Source organism: Lissotriton vulgaris, chromosome 2_1, assembly GCF_964263255.1.
Source record: "Lissotriton vulgaris chromosome 2_1, aLisVul1.2, whole genome shotgun sequence".
Classification (NCBI taxonomy): Eukaryota; Metazoa; Chordata; class Amphibia; order Caudata; family Salamandridae; genus Lissotriton; species Lissotriton vulgaris.
In genome coordinates, this window is record NC_141687.1 from 352737495 (window position 1) to 352761857 (window position 24363).

Sequence of the window (24363 nt, forward strand, 5' to 3'; positions counted from 1 at the left end):
TCCAGTAGGCTGTCTCTGTTATTATTTGAAGCTCTTTTTTGGACTTCCGAACCAAATGTCTAGGATAATTCTTCATTGAGAGGTCTATTTCAAGGCTTTTCGCATGGTGTTCAAAGGCCTGTTTGGTTGAGCAATTTCGTTGGATCTGAAGGAATTGCCCCTATGGCAGATTATCCCGGATTATCGCCCAGACCGAAATGGGCAAGTTTTTTCGAAAGATTCGACTACACTACCTTTTTGCCAATAAGGAGTCGACCTTACAAGAAAGTCAAAGTAGTGACCTGAACACTGGTCTCAAGAGGCCTTCCACATTTAACCCCACGACGACAGGTCTACCAGCAAAAGTACTTACTTTCGAAGAAGCGGTTGACCATGACCTGAAAGAATTGTTCCGTTTAGACACAAGACCTTTCAATAATTCTTCCAAGAAAGAACAAGAAGCTGTAAGAGATCTGGCCAATAACCAGTCCATAATCATCAAACCGGCGGACAAGGGCGGAGCGACAGTGCTACTCGACTCAGAAACATACCGCAGTGAATGTTTACGCCAACTGAACAATTGTCAAGCCTATCGCAAACTGACCACAGACCCCACAGAGAGACTGACCAAAGAGATTGGGCAGATAGTGGAGGAGGCACTCAGCGAAGGGTGGATTACAGCGAAAGAGGGTCAATACCTTTGTGCAGTAAACCCAAGAATACCGTACTTCTACCATCTACCTAAGATACATAAGCCCACACGCCCACCACCTGGCCGCCCGATTATCTCGGGAATAGGCTCCCTTTTGGAACCTTTGTCGACTTTTGTGGACTTTTTTCTTAAACCCATGGTGAGGGAGATGCCTACCTACCTGAAGGACACCAAAGATGTTCTTAGACTTCTACCTCAGATAGATTATGACAACTACCAAGATATTCTGGTGTCATTTGATGTAGAGAGTCTGTACACCTCAATACCCCAACGAGAGACCTTAGAGGTAGTGGAGGCTCTTCTGAATGAAAAGGATCTTGACACCATCACTCCAGCCAGTGTGATTATGACCTTGGCAAATCTGGCTATGACTGAAAATTTCTTTCAGTTTGAAGACTCTCTATACTTACAGATCAGTGGAACCAGCATGGGCAGTATTTTTGCCCCGAGCCTGGCGAATCTTTACGTGCACAGATTCGAGCAAGACTACATCTTTGCTGAAACAAACCCTTTCACAGCCAACCTACGCCTGTGGAAGCGCTACATCGATGATGTCTTGGTAATTTGGAGAGGTACGGAGTAAGAACTACAGAATTTCCATGCCTGGCTCAATGGAAGGAATCAATACTTGAAATTTACTATGGAACACAGTAGATCACATCTGGCATTTCTTGACATCCTCATTATGTCTACCTCCACTGGTTTAGAGTCAGAATTGTACCGCAAACCACTAGCAAAGAACTCTCTTTTAAGCTACAATAGTTGTCACCCCAAAGCACTCCAGAATAATCTGCCATACGGGCAATTCCTTTGGATCCAACGAAATTGCTCAACCAAACAGGCCTTTGAACACCATGCGAAAAGCCTTGAAATAGACCTCTCAATGAAGAATTATCCTAGACATTTGGTTCGGAAGTCCAAAAAAGAGCTTCAAATAATAACAGAGACAGCCTACTGGAGATCTTGCCACCTAAACCTAAACAGGATCGTATTACATGTGTACAAACTTTCTGCACAGAATCAAATCAGATTAAAAAATAGTGAGGAAACATTGGAAAATCCTTAACACAGGAGCTGACACCCTACCTGCCCCACTATTTGCTTTTAAAAGAGGACCAAACCTCAAGGACAGATTGGTACATACTCAACCCAAAGGAGAGCTCCCCAGAGCAATAGGTACCCTATGGGATATGCCGGCGACCACGGGTCACCATCCCTGCGGTAACTGTGCAGCCTGTCCCCAGACAGAGAAGTCCCTAACTATAGACATCGGCACAGACCGACCCTGGGAACAGCGCAGATTTACAAACTGCAATAGCAGCAATTTGATATATCTAGTCAGCTGTCCCTGTGGAAAACGATATGTAGGGATGACCTCGCGAAAGGTTAAGATACGCATCTCGGAGCATAAGAGCTCAATCAGATGCTCAAAGCAAGCGACCAGGCTGACAAGTCATTTTCTAGAGGCGAGACACAGTCCTTTGGCACTAAGGTGGACAGTCTTAGAACAACCATTGATCCCGACACACGTCACCGATGTGAGTAGGTTCCTTTTAAGATGTGAGCAGAGGTGGGTCTACAAATTACAGACCGATAAACTTGGGACGAACGAGGAGATCCCGTGGATGTCGCTGTAATAGATCCTGGTCTAGGGCGTAACGCACCCAAGTTCATGTGGTTCCAGGAGTTCTCTTGAGAACGAACAAATAATACACTCTGCATAGATTTAGAGAGTCTCTGAGGATAGTGGATATGTATAGCGAGGCATATATAGATCCTTTACATACATCCCACACAGTCTCCGACTTCAACATCCTCTCTTCGCCACATGCAAACTATATGTGGGTCCAAGAGGAGAGTACTGATAAATAATACTGAGCACACCGCAGACAGATAGTGAATATGACTACATTTCCCTAGTTCCTTAGAGGTTTTGTAGTACCACAAGGAGTGCCATACAAGCGCGAGGGATCTGCCAAACAGAATAGAAACACTAGACAGAAAACTGATTCTGAACCAGTCATGAGCAGAATCACGCGACATTGAACAGAGTGGTGGTGATTAGATTCACTTTAACAAACATGCAAAGTATGTTCGGCGAGAACACGCCACTAAACTACATTTCCCTATAGACCTTGGGAGGCGCGCTGTTATGACATCACGATTCAGAAAAGGGGGTGGTGATGAACAGAGTGTCTGAATTAAGCAGACCACTCTCACCCAGTCCAAAGATCAGGGCTTGATCCATCACCGTTATTTATCTCACTGCACCATCCCAGTTCAGAACCTGGTTGTATGCAAATCCCTTGCTCATTGCACCATCAGGATTCAAGCAAGCCGGGCTGAAGACGGCTGAAATGCCAGAAACCGGTCCCCGGAAGCTTGTTTCCTTCCCAGTATAAGAATTGGCTTGGTAGTTTGGTCTGCCCTGTTCCCATGATGCACTGGGCCAGGGTCAGACTAATTTGCATGTAGCCAGGTTCTGAGCTGGGATGGTGCAGTGAGCTAAAAAACGGTGATGGATCAAGCCCTGATCTTTGGACTGGGTAAGAGTGGTCTGCCTAATTCAGACACTCTGTTCATCACCACCCCCTTTTCTGAATCGTTATGACATCACAGCGTGAGCCTACCCAGGTTTTTGCCTAATAGACCTCCTACTGTCCGCCGGGTACCTCCCACAGACAGCCCAGAAGGACGTCTGGAGTACCGACGGACAGGTAGGAAGGCAGACTCGGTTGATGCACACCATTAACAATAGACAGATCTGATAGTCTAAGATAGGCGGAATTAGGACATTGAAAAGAGTCAGGCGCGATAGACAGCTGTTTTTCCTCCCGTTACTTGGCATGCAGAACATGAAACCCTTCCTTTTTTTTAAAAAAGCGGAGCGCAGGCACTAAGGATGTTTTACCCATTCATGATATATATGCGGCGCGCGATAACTATTAACTAAGATTGGCCGCTGCTAGGCTATGTTGCACTGTTCTCGTATAGATAAGCGGGAGACATCAAGCCACAACCGAGTCTTTTAAACAACCGCTTTCACCACCTCGAGCGAGCCCTTGACTTTGCTCTGAGATGCACTCTCATTATATTAGAAATGCAAAACAAGAAGACAGGCTACAGAAACTCAGACTCTTTGACAACGGAGGGCTGACATGGAGATTTAATAGATTCTTACAAGTATTCTTTTGTATGTAGTGACTAGATGAAGAATATGTCTTCAATCATCAAGGACGTCAGAGCCTGCGCAATAGAGTGTAGGTCTGAGAAACTCCCTAGCAACAACACCCACAGCCGACCGTGGCTCTTTAAACACTTTCACAAACTTACTTTTGAACTGAAGCATTCATGTGAACCACTTTGGGTCTCCTCTTACGGAGGATGGTACAAGTGACCCAAGAGGGCGAAGATTACAATGTTGGTGAATAGGAAATTAAGGTTTTTTTACACAATTGTCTAGCAAAGACACACAGTTTTGTTGCGCAGCGTCGAGGTGCTTCCTCTGATTTCCTCCATTTGTTTGGCTTGAACAGAGCGGTGCTCCGTGTTACCTGAGCTGTGGCCAGGTGAGGGGGGGCGACATTCTCCTACAGATTGGGTGAGTGTTAATTATATGTTATTTGCACATATGATTATGAGACACAATGAAGGTCTAGCTCTCTAAGTACACTTATTTAGGTGACCTGATTTTGTAGTACGTTCACCTGACTGGATATTACAAATACAGCAGTTGACTTTTTTGAGATTTTACATTGTCACTAATGATATATACATTTTTCTCACGTTGTGGGTTTGTCTGTCCGCTTGATGTACTCCCGCAACTTGAAAACAGGAGAATTCTCAGGTGATATTTACTCTGATTATCACTTTTACTTATGATTTAATTCACATCATCACTCTTAGCAGTAGCATAATTAGGTCCTGATGAAGCAGCGTGGTGACCCATGGGCCCAGTGAAAGTCTGCAGAAACATGTCAACCATTTTTTCATCTGTGTAGTTATTTGTTGAAACTACCGTTTGCATTGTTTTTAATATTGAGAAAAGGGAGGTATCCATTAAACATATTTTCCTCCTCTTACTCAATTTTAGCCACCACACCTCACACATCCTTTGGTTTACTTTAATGAGCACTGCTTTTCAACTACCTCCTGATACCTACTATTGAATACAACCTGTTTGGGACCGATGTGAGTGATTTGGTTGAGTCTTGCCAAATCTTGCACTGGGTGCTCAATCTCCAAGATGCACTTTGAAGGTTCCCAAATGATGTAGGGCGGTACAGGGTGGAAGTCTGATGGGAACTCTTCAAACATTTGGAGAGACCCTTTGACAGATTTTGCGAGTTGATTAGATTACAACACCTTTCCTTAGCGGATAAGGCACACACACTCTATTTTTCTGTGACCCCGTGCTACTCTTAGGTTGGTATATAAGTTATTGTCAGGGTTGTAGCACTGGTAGGTCGTTAAATATTCCCTGGGACCCCCTTTGTGTGTTGAAATGATATTTTTATGTCTCCATTTTATTACTTTGCTGCAGACTGTAATGGAAAGTCCTCCTGTGCCTGGAGGCAGCGTTTAAAACAAAGGAGAATCCAAAGGTGGAATTTCCTTTAACATTCCCTTTAATGAAGGAAATTATACCTTATTAGGATAGTGCATGTGAGGAAGCAACCATCCTTTCTTTTTCTGATAGGCCAGAAAATGTTTGACACCCTCTTCTGCCTTCCTCTCCTCTCCATCATTTCCTTCATCATTCACTTTTTTTTGTAGTTTTTATATAGCGCTAACTCTACCCAGAGATATTGGAGTTCTCTACATGGAGGCATTTCTTTTTTTTTAGGACCGGGGAGATTAGGTAATTTGCATAGAATCACAGGATGTTGAGACAACACTGGGATTCAAACCTGGTTCCCAAAAGTTCCAATGTCGGCTCTGATGGTTACACCACATCCTCTACCACTTTCCTGTCTCCCTCTTCTCCACTTTCGCTTTCCAGCTTTCTCTCTATCTTTAACACTTTCTACCCTTCTCTCCACTGTCATCCATCATTTCTGCTCCTTAATCTCTTCCCCTCTCCCTCCCTCCATCTGTCTGCTTCTCTAGCACCCTTATCCTCTCTCCTCTACCTTTCCTTTCTTCCTCACTTAATTAGCTTTTCCTCTTCCCATGTTTTTGTCATTCTATTCCACTCTGCTGTCTATTTTCTCCTTTTGTCTCTCCACCTTCCCCTCCTCACTCAATCCATTTTGTTACTGGCCTTCCACGCCTATTCTCCCTTCCCTTTGTTATTTTGGCTCTGAATGAACATTTTTCACTCAGAGAACATTTTTCACAGTAATGTTTTTTTTAAGTGCTCTTTGCTTTGTTGTCAAAACCTTACTAGACATGTTTTGATAAAGCGATACCAAAGATAGCATTTAACCGCGAGGATTATAATGCACTTAAGAGTATATGGTATGCGTTATCATGGAACAGCTATTAGGACTTGGTTCCGCAAGCTACAAACGGGCTCAGCTCATGCCAGAGCACCATCTCACACGATTCCAAGCACTCTGCCTTCAGGATTGTCAAGGCCTGCCATAGGAGTGACTGATAGGAATCTGTGGGTCCATTTTTAGGGTTAGATATAGGTATACTATATCTAAAGCAAAGGGTGATTACACCACCTTGCCCCAGCTGTCGTGCAGCCAGTTGTGTCAGATTTAGATAGCCACCCAGGGGTGGCATAATACATGCTTCAGCCCCTGGTAGGCCCTGGGTACACCTATGCCCTGAGTTACAGGGTCTGATAAGGTGGCCCAGTACCAATTGGATAATGCACCTAAGGTACACATGTCAATTTAGTGAGAGAACAGCTAGGCTGTGGGTCTGATTGGCAGGCCCACAGCCAGAGAAAGTCGTAAACCAGTGAAACAAAAGCAAAAAATCTGGGTGATCATAGGATTGCAGACCCTACTCTCCTACATGACCCCCCCCCCCCCAACTTTGGGACAATAAACTAACCTTGACCAGGTGAGTCTTCTTGTTCTAAGTGGAAATACCTGGAGAGCCCATCTGCATTGCCATGATCAGTGCCAGGTCTATGCTCCACTGTAAAATCCATCCCCTGTAGGGAAATGGACCACCTAAGCAGTTTTGGGTTTTCACCCTTCATCTGATTTAGCCATAAGAGGGGCTTATGGTCGGTGTGAATCTTGAAATGAGTGTCAAACAAGTATGGCCTCAGTTTCTTCAGGGCCCAAACCACAGCAAAGGCCTCCCTCTCAATAGCTGACCAATTTTTCTCTCTGGGGGTCAGCCTTCTGCTTATAAAAGCAATGGGCTGGTCATTACCATCAAAATTCAGTTGAGATAGAACAGCTCCCACACCCAACTCAGAAGCATCTGTTTGGACAATGAATGGTTTGGAGTAGTCTAGACTCTTGAGGATAGGTGCTGTGCACATGGCCTGCTTTAGGTCATCGAATGCTTTTTGACAGCCTGCTGTCCACTGAACCTTTTTTGTCATTTTCTCACTTGTCAGTTCATTAAGTGGAGTCACAATTGATCCATAATTTCTGACAAACTTTCTGTAGTAACCAGTCAGGCCCAAGAAAGCTCGAACCTGAGTTTGGGTGGTTGGAGGAGCCCAGTCCCTGATTGACTGTATCTTTCTCTCCAGTGGCTGAACTTGGCCTCCACCTACAAGGTGGCCCAAGTATACAACCTGTGTCTGCCCTATCTGGCACTTTGTGGCCTTGATAGTGAGACCTGCTGCTTGCAGTGCCTCTAACACTTTCCTCAGGTGGACCAGGTGATCCTCCCAGGTGGAGCTAAAGACAGCAATATCATCAAGATATGCTGCACAGAAGTCATCCAGCCCAGTGAGAACATGATTCACTAGCCTTTGGAAGGTGGCAGGTGCATTTTTCAAACCAAAGGGCATTACCACAAATTGATAATGCCCACCAGGGGTAGAAAATGCTGTCTTGGGCTTGGCATACTCAGCTAACCTGATTTGCCAATACCCAGCTGTCAGGTCAAATGTACTTAAGTAGTTGGCAGAAGCCAATCTATCTATAAGCTCATCTGCCCTTGGTATTGGGTGGGCATCAGTCTTAGTGACTGCATTGAGACCTCTGTAGTCTATGCAAAACCTCATCTCTTTCTTACCACCCTGGATGTGAGGCTTTGGCACTAGAACTACTGGACTAGCCCAAGGGCTATCTGAGGGTTCAATGACTCCCAACTCCAACATTTTCTGAACTTCTGTTTTGATGCAGTCTCTAACATGATCAGGCTGCCTGTAGATTTTACTCTTGACTGGCAAGCTGTCACCAGTGTCAACCTCATGGGTACACCAATTGGTCTGACTGGGTGTTAGAGAGAACATATGCCTGAAGGATTGAAGAACTTGTTTGCAATCCTTCTGTTGATGTTCAGAGAGGCTGCCACAAAAGACAACACCATCTACTGATCCATCATCAGGATTCTGAGTGAGCAGGTCTGGGAGAGGGTCACTCTCTTCCTCCTGTCCCTCATCTATGGCCATGAGCAAGCTCATGTCCTTCCTGTCGACATATGCTTTGAGCCTGTTTACATGGAGCACCCTGTGGGGGCTCCTGGGAGTTCCAAGGTCCACCAGGTAGGTGACCTCTCCCTTTTGCTCAAGGATTGTGTGGGGCCCAGACCATTTGTCTTTGAGTGCTGCTGGGGCCACTGGCTCCAGCACCCACACCTTCTGTCCAGGCTGGTATACAGTCAGGACAGCCTTTTGGTCATGCCAGGCTTTTTGAAGTTCCTGGCTAGCCTCAAGGTTTTTAGATGCCTTTTCCATGTACTCAGCCATCCTGGAGCGGAGACCAAGTACATAGTCCACTATGTTGGTTGCGGGCTTTTTGAGAGGTCTCTCCCATCCTTCCTTCACCAAACACAGAGGTCCTCTTACAGGATGTCCATACAAAAGTTCAAAGGGCTGTAGCCAACCCCCTTCTGTGGGACTTCTCTATAAGCAAATAAAAGGCAGGGTATCAGGACATCCCATCTACGCCTGAGCTTTTCAGGTAGTCCATGAATCATCCCTTTTAGGGTCCTGTTGAACCTTTCAACAAGCCCATTGCATTGTGGATGATAGGGTGTAGTGAACTTGTAGTTGACACCACATTCCTTCCACATAGCAGTTAAGTAGCTTGACATGAAGTTTGCACCTCTGTCAGAGACAACCTCCTTAGGGAAGCCCACTCTGGAGAACACTCCAACTAGGGCTCTTGCCACAACAGGTGCTGTAGTCGTCCTAAGGGGAATAGCTTCAGGATACCTGGTGGCATGGTCCACCACCACCAGTATAAACTTGTGCCCTGATGCTGTCTGGGGTTCCATTGGACCAACAATGTCAATCCCCACTCTTTCAAAGGGCACCCCACCACAGGCATTGGTATAAGGGGGGCCTTTGTTGTGCCACCTGACTTACCACTGGCTTGGCAAGTGACACAGGAGCGACAAAACTCCTTGGTATCCTCATTCATGTGAGGCCAGTGAAAGTGTGAGACAAGTCTGTCCCAAGTCTTTGTCTGGCCTAAGTGTCCTGCTAAGGGAATCTCATGGGCCAAGGTAAGAAGGAAACCTCTCTGAGACAAGGGGATAACCAGCCTCCTGGCCATGCCAGACTTGGGGTCTCTTGCCTCAGTGTACAGGAGTCCATCATCCCAGTATACCTTGTGGGTACCTGTGGCGTTCCCAGCAGCCTCAGCAGCAGCCTGCTGTCTGAGGGGTTCAAGGGAAGGGCAGTCTAACTGTTCCTTCCCCAGGTCTTCTCTTGAGGGTCCCCCTGAGCCCAGAAACTCAACATGATCAAGTTCAAATTCTTTAGGCTCAGTTTCCCTCAATTCCTGTAGGTCAGCCTCCTCTGAGACTTGATCCTCAACCTGGGGCAAGGGGGAAGGCAATGCCTTAACCCTACTGCTCTTCTTCTTGGGAGGTGTCTGGTCCATTGTTCCAGGATCCAGCACCTGTTCAGTGGGGCATTTTCTGGCCTGTGACCTAGTCACAGCAAGCACATGTGCTGGCAAGCCTAACATCTCCATGTGAGTCCTCTGCTCCACTTCTGACCATTGTGATGACTCCAAATCATTGCCCAACAAACAATCCACTGGTAGGTCTGAACTAACTACAACCTTCTTTTGGCCATTTACCCCTCCCCAGGAGAAAGCAACAATCGCCATACTATGACTGGTAGTGACGTTGCTGGCATTGGTCACCAGGAAATCTGTACCTGGCATGATTTGTCCAGGGTCCACGAAGTTAGGTGTCACCATGGTGACACTGGCACAAGTGTCCCTATAGGCCTGAGCCATTTTTCCATTTATCAAAGGTGTCTGCCTGTATTTGCCCAAAGTATTGGGACTGACATCAGGGGATATATCCATATCCCCTGTACAGACAAGGACAGCCTGAGTGAGTGTGCCAACTAAGTTGTCATATCCCTCAGAACCCAAGGTGAACCCCACTAAACCCTTGGGAGATGCACTACTACTGCTGGCTGTACTAGGGGCCACAGGTGCCTTAGGGGCTCCAGTAGCAGGAGTCTGCCCTCCTTTCTTGGTGCACTCACTAAACCAGTGAGTTTTACTTTTACAGTATTGGCACCACCTTTTTGACTGGCCTTCTTGATTCTTCTTCTTCTGGGAAGCCTGACCCCCACCCTCTTTGGGTTGTTGGGGACCTGTTGAAGACTTCTGGTCATTTTGTTTACCTTTAGAATCTTTACCCTTCTGGTCTGCTTTCTTCTGACCACCCTGGTTCTGGCCCTGGTTTTGCTTAACCCTTGTTCTGACCCATCTGTCTGCCTTCTTTCCCAATTCTTGGGGAGAGGTCAGATCTGAGTCAACAAGGTGCTGATGCAACAACTGGTTCTGACAATTGTTTAAAATCTGTTCCCTCATGATCAGATTGTACAATCCTGTATAATCAGTAACCTTACTGCCCAGCAACCAGCCCTCCAAAGCCTTAGTGGCACAATCTACAAAGTCAGACCAATCCTGAGACTGAGTTTTCTGGTATCCCTGAACAGCAACCTGTACTGCTCAGTGGTTAGGCCAAACCCATCTATCAGTGTATTTTTCAGGACTTGGTATTCATTAGCATCCTCAGCTCTAGTAGTGAGGAGCTTGTCTCTTCCTTTACCTTCAAAGGAGAGCCACAAGATAGCTGCCCACTGACTCTGGGGGACACACTGTACAGTGCAGGCCCTCTCCAAAGCAGTTATCCATTTGTGGATATCATCCCCTTGTTTAAAGGGGGGCACTATCTTACTCAGGTGTCTAGTGTCTAAACTCCTGTTTTCCCTTGGGGGAATGCTGCCACCAGTGGAATCTAGTCCACCTAACTTTTGCTCTCTAGCAAAGGCAAGTCTCTCTTTGGCCAGGGCAAGTTCTTCCCTTTCAATCCTCAGATTGACTTCCCTCACTTTGGCTTCATACACTCTCCTCTGAGGGGATGTCATCCCTCTGTGAGAAGAGGCCTGAGAGCCATTGGTTTGAATGGATCTGTTAGAGCCTCTAGATAGAGACCTAACTTGTCCATTCCCAATGTTAAGCTGGCCTGAGAGGGGCCCCAGGGATCTCCTAGTACCATTCTCATGCCTGCTTAAGTTGGCCCTAGTTAGCTGGCTAACTACTTCTGGACCTTTGTCTGCCTCGTCCTCAGATGGCTCTAGATCCTCATCCTCCTCTTCACCTTCTGCAGAGAGATGGATAAGGTCAGGGTCACCTGTGGTTCCCTCTAGGGGAGGCATTTTCCCATCTGGATTAGAAGGGTCTGGGTTACCAGCCCTCCTGGCATCATAAGTCTCTAAGAGACCAATCAGGAATGGGATTGTAGGGTTAGAACCCTGTTTTAGTTTCCTGAAGGTACACACTTGTCTCATCTCCTGGAAGCTAAGAGCAGCATATCTGGAAGTGACCTGTGGAGGGTCCACTGACACAAGTGGAGACTCAGAGTTTCCTCCTTTGTCTGACATGCTGTTTCTAGTGTGGTGTAAGTGATGCACCTACCTACACTATTTGTTTGCCTACTGATCCCTTGCTAAGAGTTGTAGCCAAGGTGTGCTAAGCCTTGAGGAGCTACAACAGCTGGTTCAGTAGAACTCAGAGTATTCTAAGCTAAGTTATATGTACCTGGAGTACTTATGTGATCTTTCACAAGATATTCTTAGGATACGTGTGGTAAAACAACAGCAAGCTCAAATCCCAACCGCTGCTCACCAATGTGAGAAGTTGGCATGATATGCAGTGCTTACTATTCTACTGATCACTATGTATCAGTCCAAACAACCCTTATGGTGATTGGTTGTAAGTCAACCTTATAGACCAGCTATCCTAGTAGCGTGGATATGAGCAGTCTTCGGGCTAAACTCTAGAGGGCGTGTTAAGCCAGCTGTTATACCATCACATATACCCCTTGAACACCAAGTGAAAGGACACCACACAAGTGTTATGAAAATAAACAGTGTATTTATTTAGATCACAACAGCCCTGTACTCTTTATGAGGACAGGGTACTAAGCACACAACAAAACTCTTACGAAAATACTTCAAGTTGCACAATTTACACAAATGCCCGAGGGGCACGAAAAACCATATACTATGGAAGTGGAATGCGAAATTACTAGCAGGTAAGTACTGTACTAATAGGCTTTGGAATCGCTAGGACTATGTTACTGAACCTTCAGATTACTAGTAGGAGGCCTAGGGGACTCGGGTGCAGAGTGTGCACTCTCACGCGGGATGCGGGACAAAGTCTATGGGAGCTAGTAAAGGCAAAGTTAGTGTTCTCGGGAGAGCAGGAGATGAGCGAACCCGATAAGGTAGGTCGAAAAGGACAGTGACTCTGGACCCTTGGATAGTGAGGCTATGCTGGGGCACCGAAATGCCGAAGTTACCTAGCCCAGGGGCTGCAGCTGCATAGGTCTCAAAAGACGTCGGGAATCCTCGTTGACGGACCAGGAGCCTGAAGAAAGAAGTTGCTGGCAGGCGACCAGTAAAGATAGTTCGAAGTGATCCAAGCCTGGATCGAAGATGGATGACACCTGAAAGCAGAGGGGACCAAGTTCCTGACCACTAGCCAGTGATCAGATGGCACCAGGAGGGCACTGGATGGTAGTCACCTCGACTAGGTGAGTGGGCGACGCTGGGCTCTGCAGTCTCACGGACCAGGAGGCGTTGTCGGCGACCAGGATGGAGGTGCGAGCTGTCCCACGATGGTTGATGCTGTCGACGTCGCTGGACCCAGGATTGGGGCAACAAGTCTTGGCAAATTCAAGCCCACGCGGTGGACCTAAAATGGCATCTGGAGGGGACCAGGAGGGTCCGGGGTGCTCCTCTTTTGGAAGGGAGCAAGGGCCAGTCTGGAGCAACCAGACCAGCAGTGGTGATGTCGTCGGGCGTCGTCGGGAAGGCCACAAGCCAGCGGGCTAGTAGCCAAACAACGCGGTGAGCAGCAAAAAGCAGAAGGGCCCCACGCAGATCTCGTGGATGCTGGGAGGCTGGACTTCGGTGCTGGAGCTGCTCAGGGTCGGGGCTTCTCGGACCCCAAAGCACTCACCAGAGGATCCCTCGGCGGTCGTGCTGGATAGAAGTCGTGCAGTTCTGATGATGGCCGGTCCCTCGAGGTCTCGTCGCACCTACGGTTCTCAGCTTAGCTGTAGAGGTAGGTAGAGGTCAGAGGTGCCAGGGAAGCCGGGTCTCGTTGAGCTGGGCACTCGGATTCCGGAGGAAGGACGTGCAGCAAACCGCAGAGTTCTTAGATGGTGCCTGCGGATGCAGGGTGACTACTCCTTAGTCACAAGGGAGAAATCTTGAGAAGAGTCGAGAGTTCCTTTCGTGGAAAGTAGTTTCTTGATTCAAAGATGATCTAATTTGGAAGGGTCCCCGCTCCTGCCTTTATCCTAAAGAAAGGGGTGGGTACGCGACTAGGTCCTGCCCTAGGGGTGGGACCAGGAAGGGGGGTGGTTACACCCCTCTCCCATGCCGGACTTTCCCCAGGCCAGGGGCTGGTGTGCCCCTGGAACTGGTTCTAGCCGGCAGATGCGTAGTGAGCACCGGGGTGCCACTTGCAGTCACCTTCCTGTAAAGCCCTGCCTACCCAGGATACACAAAACCCTGTCTGGGATGGTGCTAGCACCGCCCCTGACAGGAAACCCTTTGTCCAAGCTCTCCTCGCTGGAAGGACTCCCAGCAGCAGGAGGTCAGACTCGTGTCTGTGGTGGCAGCATCCATTTTGTGGAGCTGAGGCTTCAGTTAACTTTAACCGGGGTTCACAGTTACATACATGTCATGTCCCTCTAGAAAGGTGGAATGCTAACCCCGTCGCCAGAATTGGTGAGGGGTTAGTATTCCAATTCGTATGACACCTTACTCGACATGTTTTGATAAAGCGATACCAAAGATAGCATTTAACCGCGAGGATTATAATGCACTTAAGAGTATATGGTATGCGTTATCATGGAACAGCTATTAGGACTTGGTTCCGCAAGCTGCAAACGGGCTCAGCCCATGCCAGAGCACCATCTCACACGATTCCAAGCACTATGCCTTCAGGATTGTCAAGGCCTGCCATAGGAGTGACTGATAGGAATCTGTGTGTCCATTTTTAGGGTTAGATATAGGTATACTATATCTAAAGCAAAGGGTGATTACACCACCTTGCCCCAGCTGTCGTGCAGCCAGTTGTGTCAGATTTAGATGGCCATCCAGGGGTGGCATAATACATGCTTCAGCCCCTGGTAGGCCCTGGGTACACCTATGCCCTGAGTTACAGGGTCTGATAAGGTGGCCCAGTACCAATTGGATAATGCACCTAAGGTACACATGTCAATTTAGTGAGAGAACAGCTAGGCTGTGGGTCTGATTGGCAGGCCCACAGCCAGAGAAAGTCGTAAACCAGTGAAACAAAAGCAAAAAATCTGGGTGATCATAGGATTGCAGACCCTACTCTCCTACGCGGTCCATGTAGGTAACAGCGGTGGGGCCGTGTGAGGGGGGATTTCGAGGGACAATGGCGGGCGGGGAAATTCATTATTTATTTTATATTCCCTTGGGATAGTCCCTCGAAATCACCCCCACCTGGCCTCACCGCCACACCGCTGTTACCTACACGGATCGCTGCCTCAATCCAGAGCTAATTAGTGACGTAATGGACAGACTGAAAAAACCTGACCATTCTAAATGGCTGCCCATCTAAAGCGACATGAAGGAAAGACTAACATTGCCAAAACCAACCAGGAGCACATAATGCTTATTAATAACAAAACACCAAAATAAAAATAAGCATTGATATCCGTAGTCCCATCTTTGATGGCTTCTTAGCTATGTATTTTCTTGTCATTAAATGCACCTAAAATATACTACCAACAGGAAGCTTAAGATGAAAAAGCATATAGACCGTAATGTTTATGTGAATAGCAAATGTTACTCACGTTAAGATTTACTTGGAGTATAGATCCTGTGTATAGCATTCAGCAGCAGTTGGACTGCTACTGATGGGGTCCAAAATCCAGTCGTACCCGTCCGCAAGGAAACCAACCTACACGAATATCTGAATTCTGGCAGTGGACTCACTTCTTACAATGGATTTTCGGTGGGTTGATGCTAGAGCATAGAGCCGTCAGATCACAGAGAATGACTGTGTTCAGATACTATTCGAGTCAGAAGTTTCCATTGCCTGCTTTTGTTTTGAAATATTGATGCTCAAGTTCTCGTTTAATTTATGTCTGAGATCAAACTTGGACTCTTAGGAAAACAGTGCTCCTTCAAAATCCCGCACTATGGGCCAGATTCACAGAACTCACTTAAGGCAAAATCCTAAACTTACTACTTTTGGTATTCATAGAAGTTAGGATTTTGTCTTAAGTTTGTCTTAACTTTGTCTTAAGACAGACTTAAGACAGAATCCTAACTTAAGTCTGTCTTAAGTCTGTCTTAAGTCTGTCTTAAGACAAAATCCTAACTTCTGTGAATACCAAAAGTAGTAAGTTTAGGATTTTGTCTTAAGTTATTTCTGTGAATCGGACCCTTAATACAACATCTTCATGTCATGTTTTCTTTTTATAATGCAACAGAAATGATGTAACTGATACATTAGACTCATTGTATTTGTATTCATGACCCACAGTAACTGTTTGAGAGCCTTAAAAGAATCCTCCACAAGGACGAAACACGTGTCGGCTTTGTTTAGCAGTTGTTAACTGAACATGTGCATGTCCCAATCACAAAAAAGACAATAACTGATTGTATTGTTGGTTAACATACTGATATTGATATGGGGTGCACATCTGTGTTTACCTTGAATTACCCTATCTCCTTCTCAATCTTCACCATTGGGGCTCTTGTATCAGTGATTGCGGCATTGGATTTGATCTGAACATATAGAAAATGAATTAAAGGGTGTTTTTGCATAATATGTATATAATGTGATTGTTATATATATACTGATGTGTGTTTGATTGTCTATTCGCTTTGTTAGCAAAAAGGCTGACTTACATATTGGAGATTTTAGATTTTTTTAGTAACGAAATGAGCTGGGATATACTGAAAAAGGTCTGCATGTAACAATACGAACTAAATAGTGTCATCCATGGTAAAGGAGGGTCACTATTTTTCTGACTAGTACCTCTACCCTCGTTTCCCTGAATAGGATCGATCCCCATTATCTGTGTTATTGTTGGTGGTCACAATATTCAAGCTGCAGGAAGTCTGCCACAATTTATACAAAAAAGGCAAACATGATACATAGCTGGACGTTAGAGACTGCAGATAGGTTTGTGGCATGTATTATTGTAGTTTTGTCTCAGTTGAATTATTTTCTTTATTATTTTCTTACCAATGTATGTGTTTCCCATTTACTTTGTTTTTTATCTTCTTCACACATCACTGACACTTTTTTTCCCTCTCTCTGGTTCAGCTGTAGCAAAGTCCATCACCTCACAGAATATGCTGGAAGGAGTCAACATTCTTATCGCTATCTTCATCCCAGTGGTCATCGTTGCCCTCATCATAGGTGGCATCTACATGTACTTTTCGAAGTAAGTCTCAATTTATCATTATCATTAGTGGACTACCAAGACTATAGCTCTCAAAATGCCTTAGTTTGACCAATGAAGCTTATGGCTGGGAGATTGCAGTCCTGTTGACACAGAGCATGGTTGCGACTCTAAACACGGAACGACACGCATGATCTATTCAAATAATTGTGTGTTCCATCTCAAGTCTATATTTTATAAATGCACTAATGCAGCGTCCTCTACATGAGGTTATCCCTGGTCCCCTAAATGAAACAGTCATATGTTGCCCTGTGTTGTACTTATGTTGTCCAATCTTGAAGCATACGTACGTCATTCACCAATCTCCTTTCTTATACAGTCCACACACTAAAATTCTTATGCAATCTTTCCGGTCATCTGGCTTTGTATCATGAAGTTAAATCCTTCAGAGTATTTTTATCCTTGAAATCTAATTTATAAATGACATATTACATATTAGATATGAGAATGATCATGTGGTGAGCAGATGAAGAAGAGTTAGAACCTGAGCAGAAAGTGAGGCTTTAGCCCTGGTTCCTTATCCACTTTGTCACCAACAAGCACCATTCACATGCAGATACCAGATTTGATGCAACACAAAAGATATGGAAAAAATGTTAGAACAAGAACAGAGGCAGCTGGTCAGCCTAGCCAGGCTGTGGTCAGGCTAGTGGAGAATGAAGGTCATTGAGGAAGTGAATGTTAGTCAATGGTACACTACAGACACATTGTGAGAGAGATCGCAAGTACTTCATGAGAGACCGGGCAGTCGACTCTAGACCTGTAGAAGAACATTCACCAGGACGGCTGCAGGTTAAAGCAGGTCATCCCTTGGGTAGAGTTAAACATCCTGCTTCATTCAGATGACAGCCCACTCCCATAATGCAGCAGAGAGCTTCAGGAAGGTTCTCGCTTAGCTGGACCAATAACATTGCAGAATCCCCAGACAGCTGATGTGTTCCCGATACTGACCACCGATCTGAGGTCTGTGGAATTCAGAAGAGCACCATATAAGGTTTTCTTGGTAGAAGTGCCTCTGAGAGTCATAAACTGTCTCATCTCTGGGTATTTATTAATCCCCAAATCAATGGTACCCATTTTATTGACTTCAGAAGGTATAAAGGCTGATACATTAGTTGACCCAGATTATGAGCATAATTTCAAAAGACCTTTCATAACCGAGAGCTCTCATATACATGGAGCTGTTACCTCAATCTACACGCCCTCAACTGGGACACACGCACCCTGTGCCTTGTAAAGGTTTGCCTAGTTGGTGCTGCAGTAGTCTCAGACAGGTTTCGTAGGTCCTCAAGGTCGGTAGAGATGGGTCACTTCACTCAGTCAGGTTTTTATGGCACACACAGCTAGGCAGGGATATAGGCTCTGGAGGAGTCATCTCAGTTTTATTATTTGTCTGCATTGTATTCTCCTGTGTTTTCTGGAGCTCCACATTTGAGGAACTATCTCAGTGGAATACCCCCAACCACTGACTTGTAACAATTTTATCACATCCACTACTTCAGAATCTGACAAGTTGTTGTCCAAGAAACATCCTGTGAGCAAACTAGGCCATATTGCCTCCCTACTCACAACTTCACGAAGTAGAACTATTTAGGCCAAGGTATTGAGGCTTTACAGATGGTCCTTAATCATAACATGCCGCCTTAGCCAGTGCCATCTTCTTAGTGCTTGAGGACTATCAGCTACACTAATATAGCTCCAGATAGAGAGACAACCTTTGTTCATCATCCGCTTTTCTTAGCTCTACACTTTTGTTTAGTGTTTAGAAGTTGGAAAGGTCTGTAATAATTCACCACATCCTTCTTCATTGTCTCTCTCAGACTACAGGGCAAGACATCGCTCCGAATGCCTCTAACTGCTTCTCAACCTTACGACCAGATCACTGTGGAATCGGCTTTTGATAATCCAACGTTTGAGTCCGGAGTAAGTAATGACCCCCTTGAGCTGCAGGACTTAGACCCTGTCATTTTAGCAGTTTCTACCTGATACTGGATGCACCATAATGTAGGCGGCATACATGCTCATATCTCCATGCTCACCACTGGGGTGACCCCAACCATAAGACTTATTGTGAACATAAAGCTCATCATATGTACTCATCGTAACCATCACAGAGATGTGCATTATTTTCACCCCATCAGTTTACTAATCAGCAATGTGATCACCATTCTCATTGACGTGATCGGGTTCTGTAGGATCATTCTTCTGTTCCACCATGTTCAACATCTGCTTCCCTAATGGGCATGTCATGGGTGTCACAATTGCCAACATCTGCTTCTCGACAAATAATTTCACTGGTGACACCTTCATCACTTTAGCTCCCAAATAACCATTTTCATGAGTGCTACCATCATCAGCATCTTCTTCATCACAATCATTGGCATCAATGCTTACAGGACATTTGTCATCTTTTCAAAGGACCAGTATCATCATCCTTATCACCAGCTTCAACAGGACCAATGTCATCAGTGCCACCATCTTCATCATCAACCTCTTCAGAACCATTCATACCAGTGTTGCAATCGCCATTGCCATCTTCATTAAAAACATTGTCTTCTGTAATTTTAAGCTCTGGCATGATTTTTTCTCAAACTAGGGACAACCTTGCTTCCATCACCAGTGTCAGGTTTTCTAACATCATTGTTATTGGTGCCGCCATCTTCTCCAGGATTACTATGATCAGTAATGCCATCATTGATACGAGCTTCTTGAAGACCATTCTCATCATTGCTCGCATCACCAATGTCAGATTGTTCACGAACATTGTCCTCAATGCTGTCGCCTCCTGCAAGATGGGCATCAGGGCTACGTTAACAATGTCACCTTCACCAAGTTCATTTTCATTAGTACTTCCATCATCACTGACATATTTACCAAGACTAGTATTAACAGTGCTGTCATCAATGCCACTGTCATCAAAACAAAGTTCCATCAATACATCCACCACTCTCGCAAAGGCCATCACAGTACCCCTCATCACTATGAGCTGCTCCGAGACTTGTCAATGGTGAGCAGTAAACTTGCAGGACCACCATGACCAGCCTATCTAACCTCATTCTTAGCACTGTTTGATTACCAGCAGCAACTACTGCTACCACCTTCATCATCAAAGTAAGATCCTGCATGACTCTCACCTACCCCGTCATCTTCATCTTCTTGCTTCAGCCATAAGCTTAGAGGTATAAGGTTAGAGTGGTGGGGGACAAATTCGGAAGACAGTGGGTTGTTATTGGGATAAGGGGAGATAATTGGAAATTGGGTGAGGAAAGGGAATGTGATGGAATGAGATCGTTATCAGAATATACATAGGCCAAGGGATATTGCGACAAGGAGCTCCAAACATTCAGCTGATGGGAGAAGGGTGCATTGCTGCATGATGTACGAATGGTGCAGCTTTTTATGATATACACCAACAACAGCATTCCAGTAGCTAACGTTGTGTTGTTTTTTCTAGGAGACCAGAGAGTATGAAGTGTCCATTTAGACGTCGACGCTGCCAGGAGGCCTTGTACGATCCCATCACGATGTGGTAGTGTAGGGAGGGAAGGAGGCAACACGATCTTGCACGCTCAAGCAGACTCTCCTGTCTATTGTGGCCAAGCACCCTTCTCTCTTGACACAATGAGTCTCACCAGCAGGACTGCACTGTAAATACTACCCCAGGACAAGACTCTTCTTGCTGCAGCTCCTTCGCGTAGTGTGGCAGTTGGCACTGTATGACGACTTTGGAACTATTCCTTTCCTGTGATGGCAGCCAAGAGCCATGTACTTAGTATCCTGCCTATGGTGGTGTATTCCTTTCCACCACTTCTGGTCATACCAGAAAAAAATCGCGCCTAATATAGACACATCTCTTTCCCCTACTTCCCCAAACCACATTGGATGTTCCCTTTTGGATTCCAATGAAGTGTGTACAGGGTACAAGGTTGAGGATTCTGGGTATTGGAAGATTTGGCACCTGGACGCACAAATAAATGCAGAGAGAAGGCTAGATAGGAAACCATTACGAGCTACATCCCTACAGGATGTGTGAGCCCATGTGGGAGGTATAGAAGCAATTACACACAGCGAGGTGTGTTACACTGCAATACTACCCTCCGTTAGCTTTTGTGCCATACGCATGCAGAAGAGATCAAAGACTGCAGTGCGGTGTCCAAGGAGATAGGTCTTGGGTTTGTTGGGAAATTTGCGAAATACATCCATCAATTTCCAAGCTTTAAAATTCTAGAGTAACAACGGGACACCAGTCTCTTCCAACAAGTAGGCCACTGATACACGTTCCGTCATGGAGGAATATAATGGATCTGTGATTCACCGATCACTTGCACGAGCTGCACAGTGCTGAACTTTCCTTTGGCTTTACAGACTCCCTACCTGACCACACAACCAACCAACACAAAAGCAGAAAACAACCTCTGACAGCATAAATGGATGATAGTAAAATCCCTTTTCTCCTCTTCCACTTTGTTTCAGGAAGGCAGTATGAGTTCTGAATGTTGCGGCCTGCAAGGGTACACTAAATGTGAAATAAGTATCTTTACATGGAGAAGCCATTGGATGTAGTGTCTAGAGGTACACTATTCATCCACAGAAGATCCCACTAATGGGAAGAAAGGCTCTTTATTCTAGACTAAAATCTGCATATGCTGCTTTTCTATATATTCTGACTCACAGCACAAATAACCCACAAGGCTTCTGGAACTGAGAAATTAAATTTGGGGAGGGCGGGGGGAGGGAAATTTGCCTTGCCTACTCCTGTACCAAAATTGACAAATATGTATCCCAGGTCATGGAGCCAATCCTTTCACTTTCAATATCAGACTCTGCCAATGCTGTATTATCAAATCTAAAATGTACTCCATCTAAAAGGTTTTCCATTTAGAAGGACAGTGCTGGCCACATGACACACAAAGTCCCAGGATTTGGATACAGTGAGATCCTCACTAGAAATCATTATTAAAAATGTTTTGGGTAGACGCATGCTTTAAGCAGGAGGAAAACTCAGGAGATCGACCAAGAGACCAAATAGGATATTTTTAAAGAACAAGGATGTTATTTTTCAAGAACACTTTTGTTTCATGATATTGTTAACATGGCATAAACTGAAATTGTATGAGAATAAAGAATCTTTCTTTCCTGTGTAATACAAGACTGGTCAGATGGCACAAAGTCACTTTGTAGGTGAATGGGAATTATGTTTGTATTTGTTTATTTTATGTATTTACATATTTAATTTATTTTTGCAGCTTTATAGAAAGTTAACTAGGCCCAAGAGCACTAAAGCACTTAATAAAAGAAGAAGAAAAAGAAGGAGGATACCAATCAACCTAAAAATAACAGATAAGCAACAAAGAAAACCTATAGGCGCAGCAGTTGGAATCAGGAGAGAAAGCTCAGGCAGATATCTGCATAGAATGTCAACAGGGGAAGCGGAGAAGGTAACATAGCTTCATCCAAAGTGTCTCTCAAATTGGAGGTTTTTGAGATTCTTTATAAATGGAGCAAGACTTGAGGATGTGCAAATGGCTGATGTGAAGGAGTTCCACATCCTAGTTGCACTGCCAGAGAAAGCTTGTTTCATAAAACGTTCCTGCCTGAATGTTGGAGCTTCCAGCAGCAGTTTTTCAGTGCTGTAGCCTTACCTGAAACCTGACATTATGAAGGTTGCTTGCCTATAAATGAAGGAATAGCTGTGATGCATCACAGTTTTTAACACCTTGCCTTAGTAGGGAAGTGTTGATTTTGAGCGGATGGCGTAGCTAGAGCTTGTGGCGCCCGGGGCTATCTTTCAGATTGCCGCCCCCCTCGGGGGGTGCTGGGAAAAAGGACAGCGAGCACCTGAAAAAGGTCCGAGAGACACGTAGTATCAACGCTAATAGTTACCTCGATCATGCAAGTCACATGCACATACATGACACGGTCCAGGGCTAGACAGCGCCCGTCCCCAACCAAAATAGTGCTGCCTGGGGCAGACCGCCCCCACCTAACTACGCTGCTGAAGGAAAAGCAAACGGAAACCCAAAACAGTTCTACATACCCATCACACCACCAAAGCTGACTCGATCCCGAGCTGCTTTGTCGGGTTGTAGACAGCAGGCACATTCTCTCTGTCTCCTTGGGAGTGCAAATTGAGGGTGCTGAGGCCAATCCTGACGCTGTGAGAGCAGCATATGGATTGGCGGCAGTGCAGTCTGGGAGCCTGTGCCTGTAGTAGAGACAGAAGAGCGGTAATGGGGAGGGATTCAGGTACTTAAAAAAATGGTATTGTTCCCCTCTTGCTTGCTACTTTGCCCAGACACCAGCACCCGACTAAGTGATTTGGACAGGCAGAGATTTGGGGGGTGGGGGTAGGGACAGGTATCGCTAGAGCAGTGCCTAATTTGTAAAAATAAAAAGTCAGTAGCATGGCCCTTCACGGGGGCCCCTGCAGCTTGCACCACCCATTGCCCACCAGTGCTGCCAGTGACAGTACCAGTGACAGTACCAGCACAACAAATAACCCTCTCACTTCTACAAGCGTGAAAATTCTGAATATGCCAGGCCACCCAAAGGTCTACGAATGGCACTAGTGGCAGACATTATCCATTTTTAATATATGTTCAACTATTAAACACTGTTTGCTTATCTCAAAATTTGATAAACAGCACAACCACTGTCAGAGCCGGTATTGAGAATAAAGTGTGGTGCAGTGCGCCGGAAATCTCCATCTCAAATAAAGCACTGTGGTAGACAAGAATGAATGACGGGCAGAGGGGAGAAACAGGGATGGTGAGATGGGGGTGGAGGAGGAGGAGCAGACAGGCAGGGAAACAGGGAGAATGAGGCATACAGATATGGGGAGAGGGACAGAGATGGGGAGAGACAGATGGAGGTTGAAATACAGACATTAGAAAAGACAAGCAAAGAGGGTGCTGACTGGCAGGGAGAGGCAAACAGTGGAATCAGATAAAGTCGGATAGAGGTGGAAGATATATACTGGGGACATGTACAGATAAACTGAGAGGCAGGCAGAGTAGATAAAGACTGACAGGTGGAAGACAGAAAGAGTGGGCAGAGTGGAGGCAAAGAGAGTGAAGCGAACGACAGACAGAGGGGAAGAGGCAGATAGAGATTAGGAAGTCAGGTTTAAGTTCAAGTAGGAGGATAGAAATAAAAGGCAGATAGAAAGACAAAAGAAGAACTCAGGCATAAACAGGGAGAGAAAAATAAAAAGTGTTAAAGAAAGTAAGACAGGCTGTAGAGGAGACACAGACAAAGAAAGGTAGAGAAAAGACAGTGAGGGATAGAGGCAGTCAGTTATGGGGAGAGATAGATGGAGGGAAAGAAACACGATGGTGCAGATGGGGCAACACATGCAGACATGGAGAATGGTGGAGTGGACAGGCAGAAAGACAGACAAAGAAGACTGACAGTGCGAGTGAGAATGAAAGACAGAAAGAGATAAACACATTTAGAGGAAAAGAGATGGACAGAAAGGCAATCAGAGACAGTGCAGACAGAACTAGAGAGGGGGAGACAGGCAGAAAGGAAGTCAGAAACAAAGGGGCAGAAACAAAGACAGATAGGGAGTCAGACAGGTAGAAAGTAAGCAG

At 45.6% G+C, this 24363-nt stretch overlaps 1 protein-coding gene across 2 annotated transcripts in view; it reads left to right on the top strand.

Annotated features, from left to right (window-relative positions):
- SEZ6 (seizure related 6 homolog) overlaps positions 1–21912 on the top strand; it is a 1086274-nt gene extending 1064362 nt beyond the window's left edge. The window contains exons 15-17 of one of the 2 annotated variants that reach the window (XM_086955133.1): positions 16633–16753; positions 18592–18694; positions 20226–21912. In XM_086955133.1, coding sequence (XP_086811259.1) covers positions 16633–16753; positions 18592–18694; positions 20226–20255 — 254 coding nt within the window. In that variant the 3' untranslated portion in view covers positions 20256–21912. Of the gene's footprint in view, positions 1–16632; positions 16754–18591; positions 18758–20225 lie in introns of those variants that run through there. The other variant, XM_086955132.1, reaches the window with a different exon arrangement.
- Positions 21913–24363: the final 2451 nt, after the last annotated feature.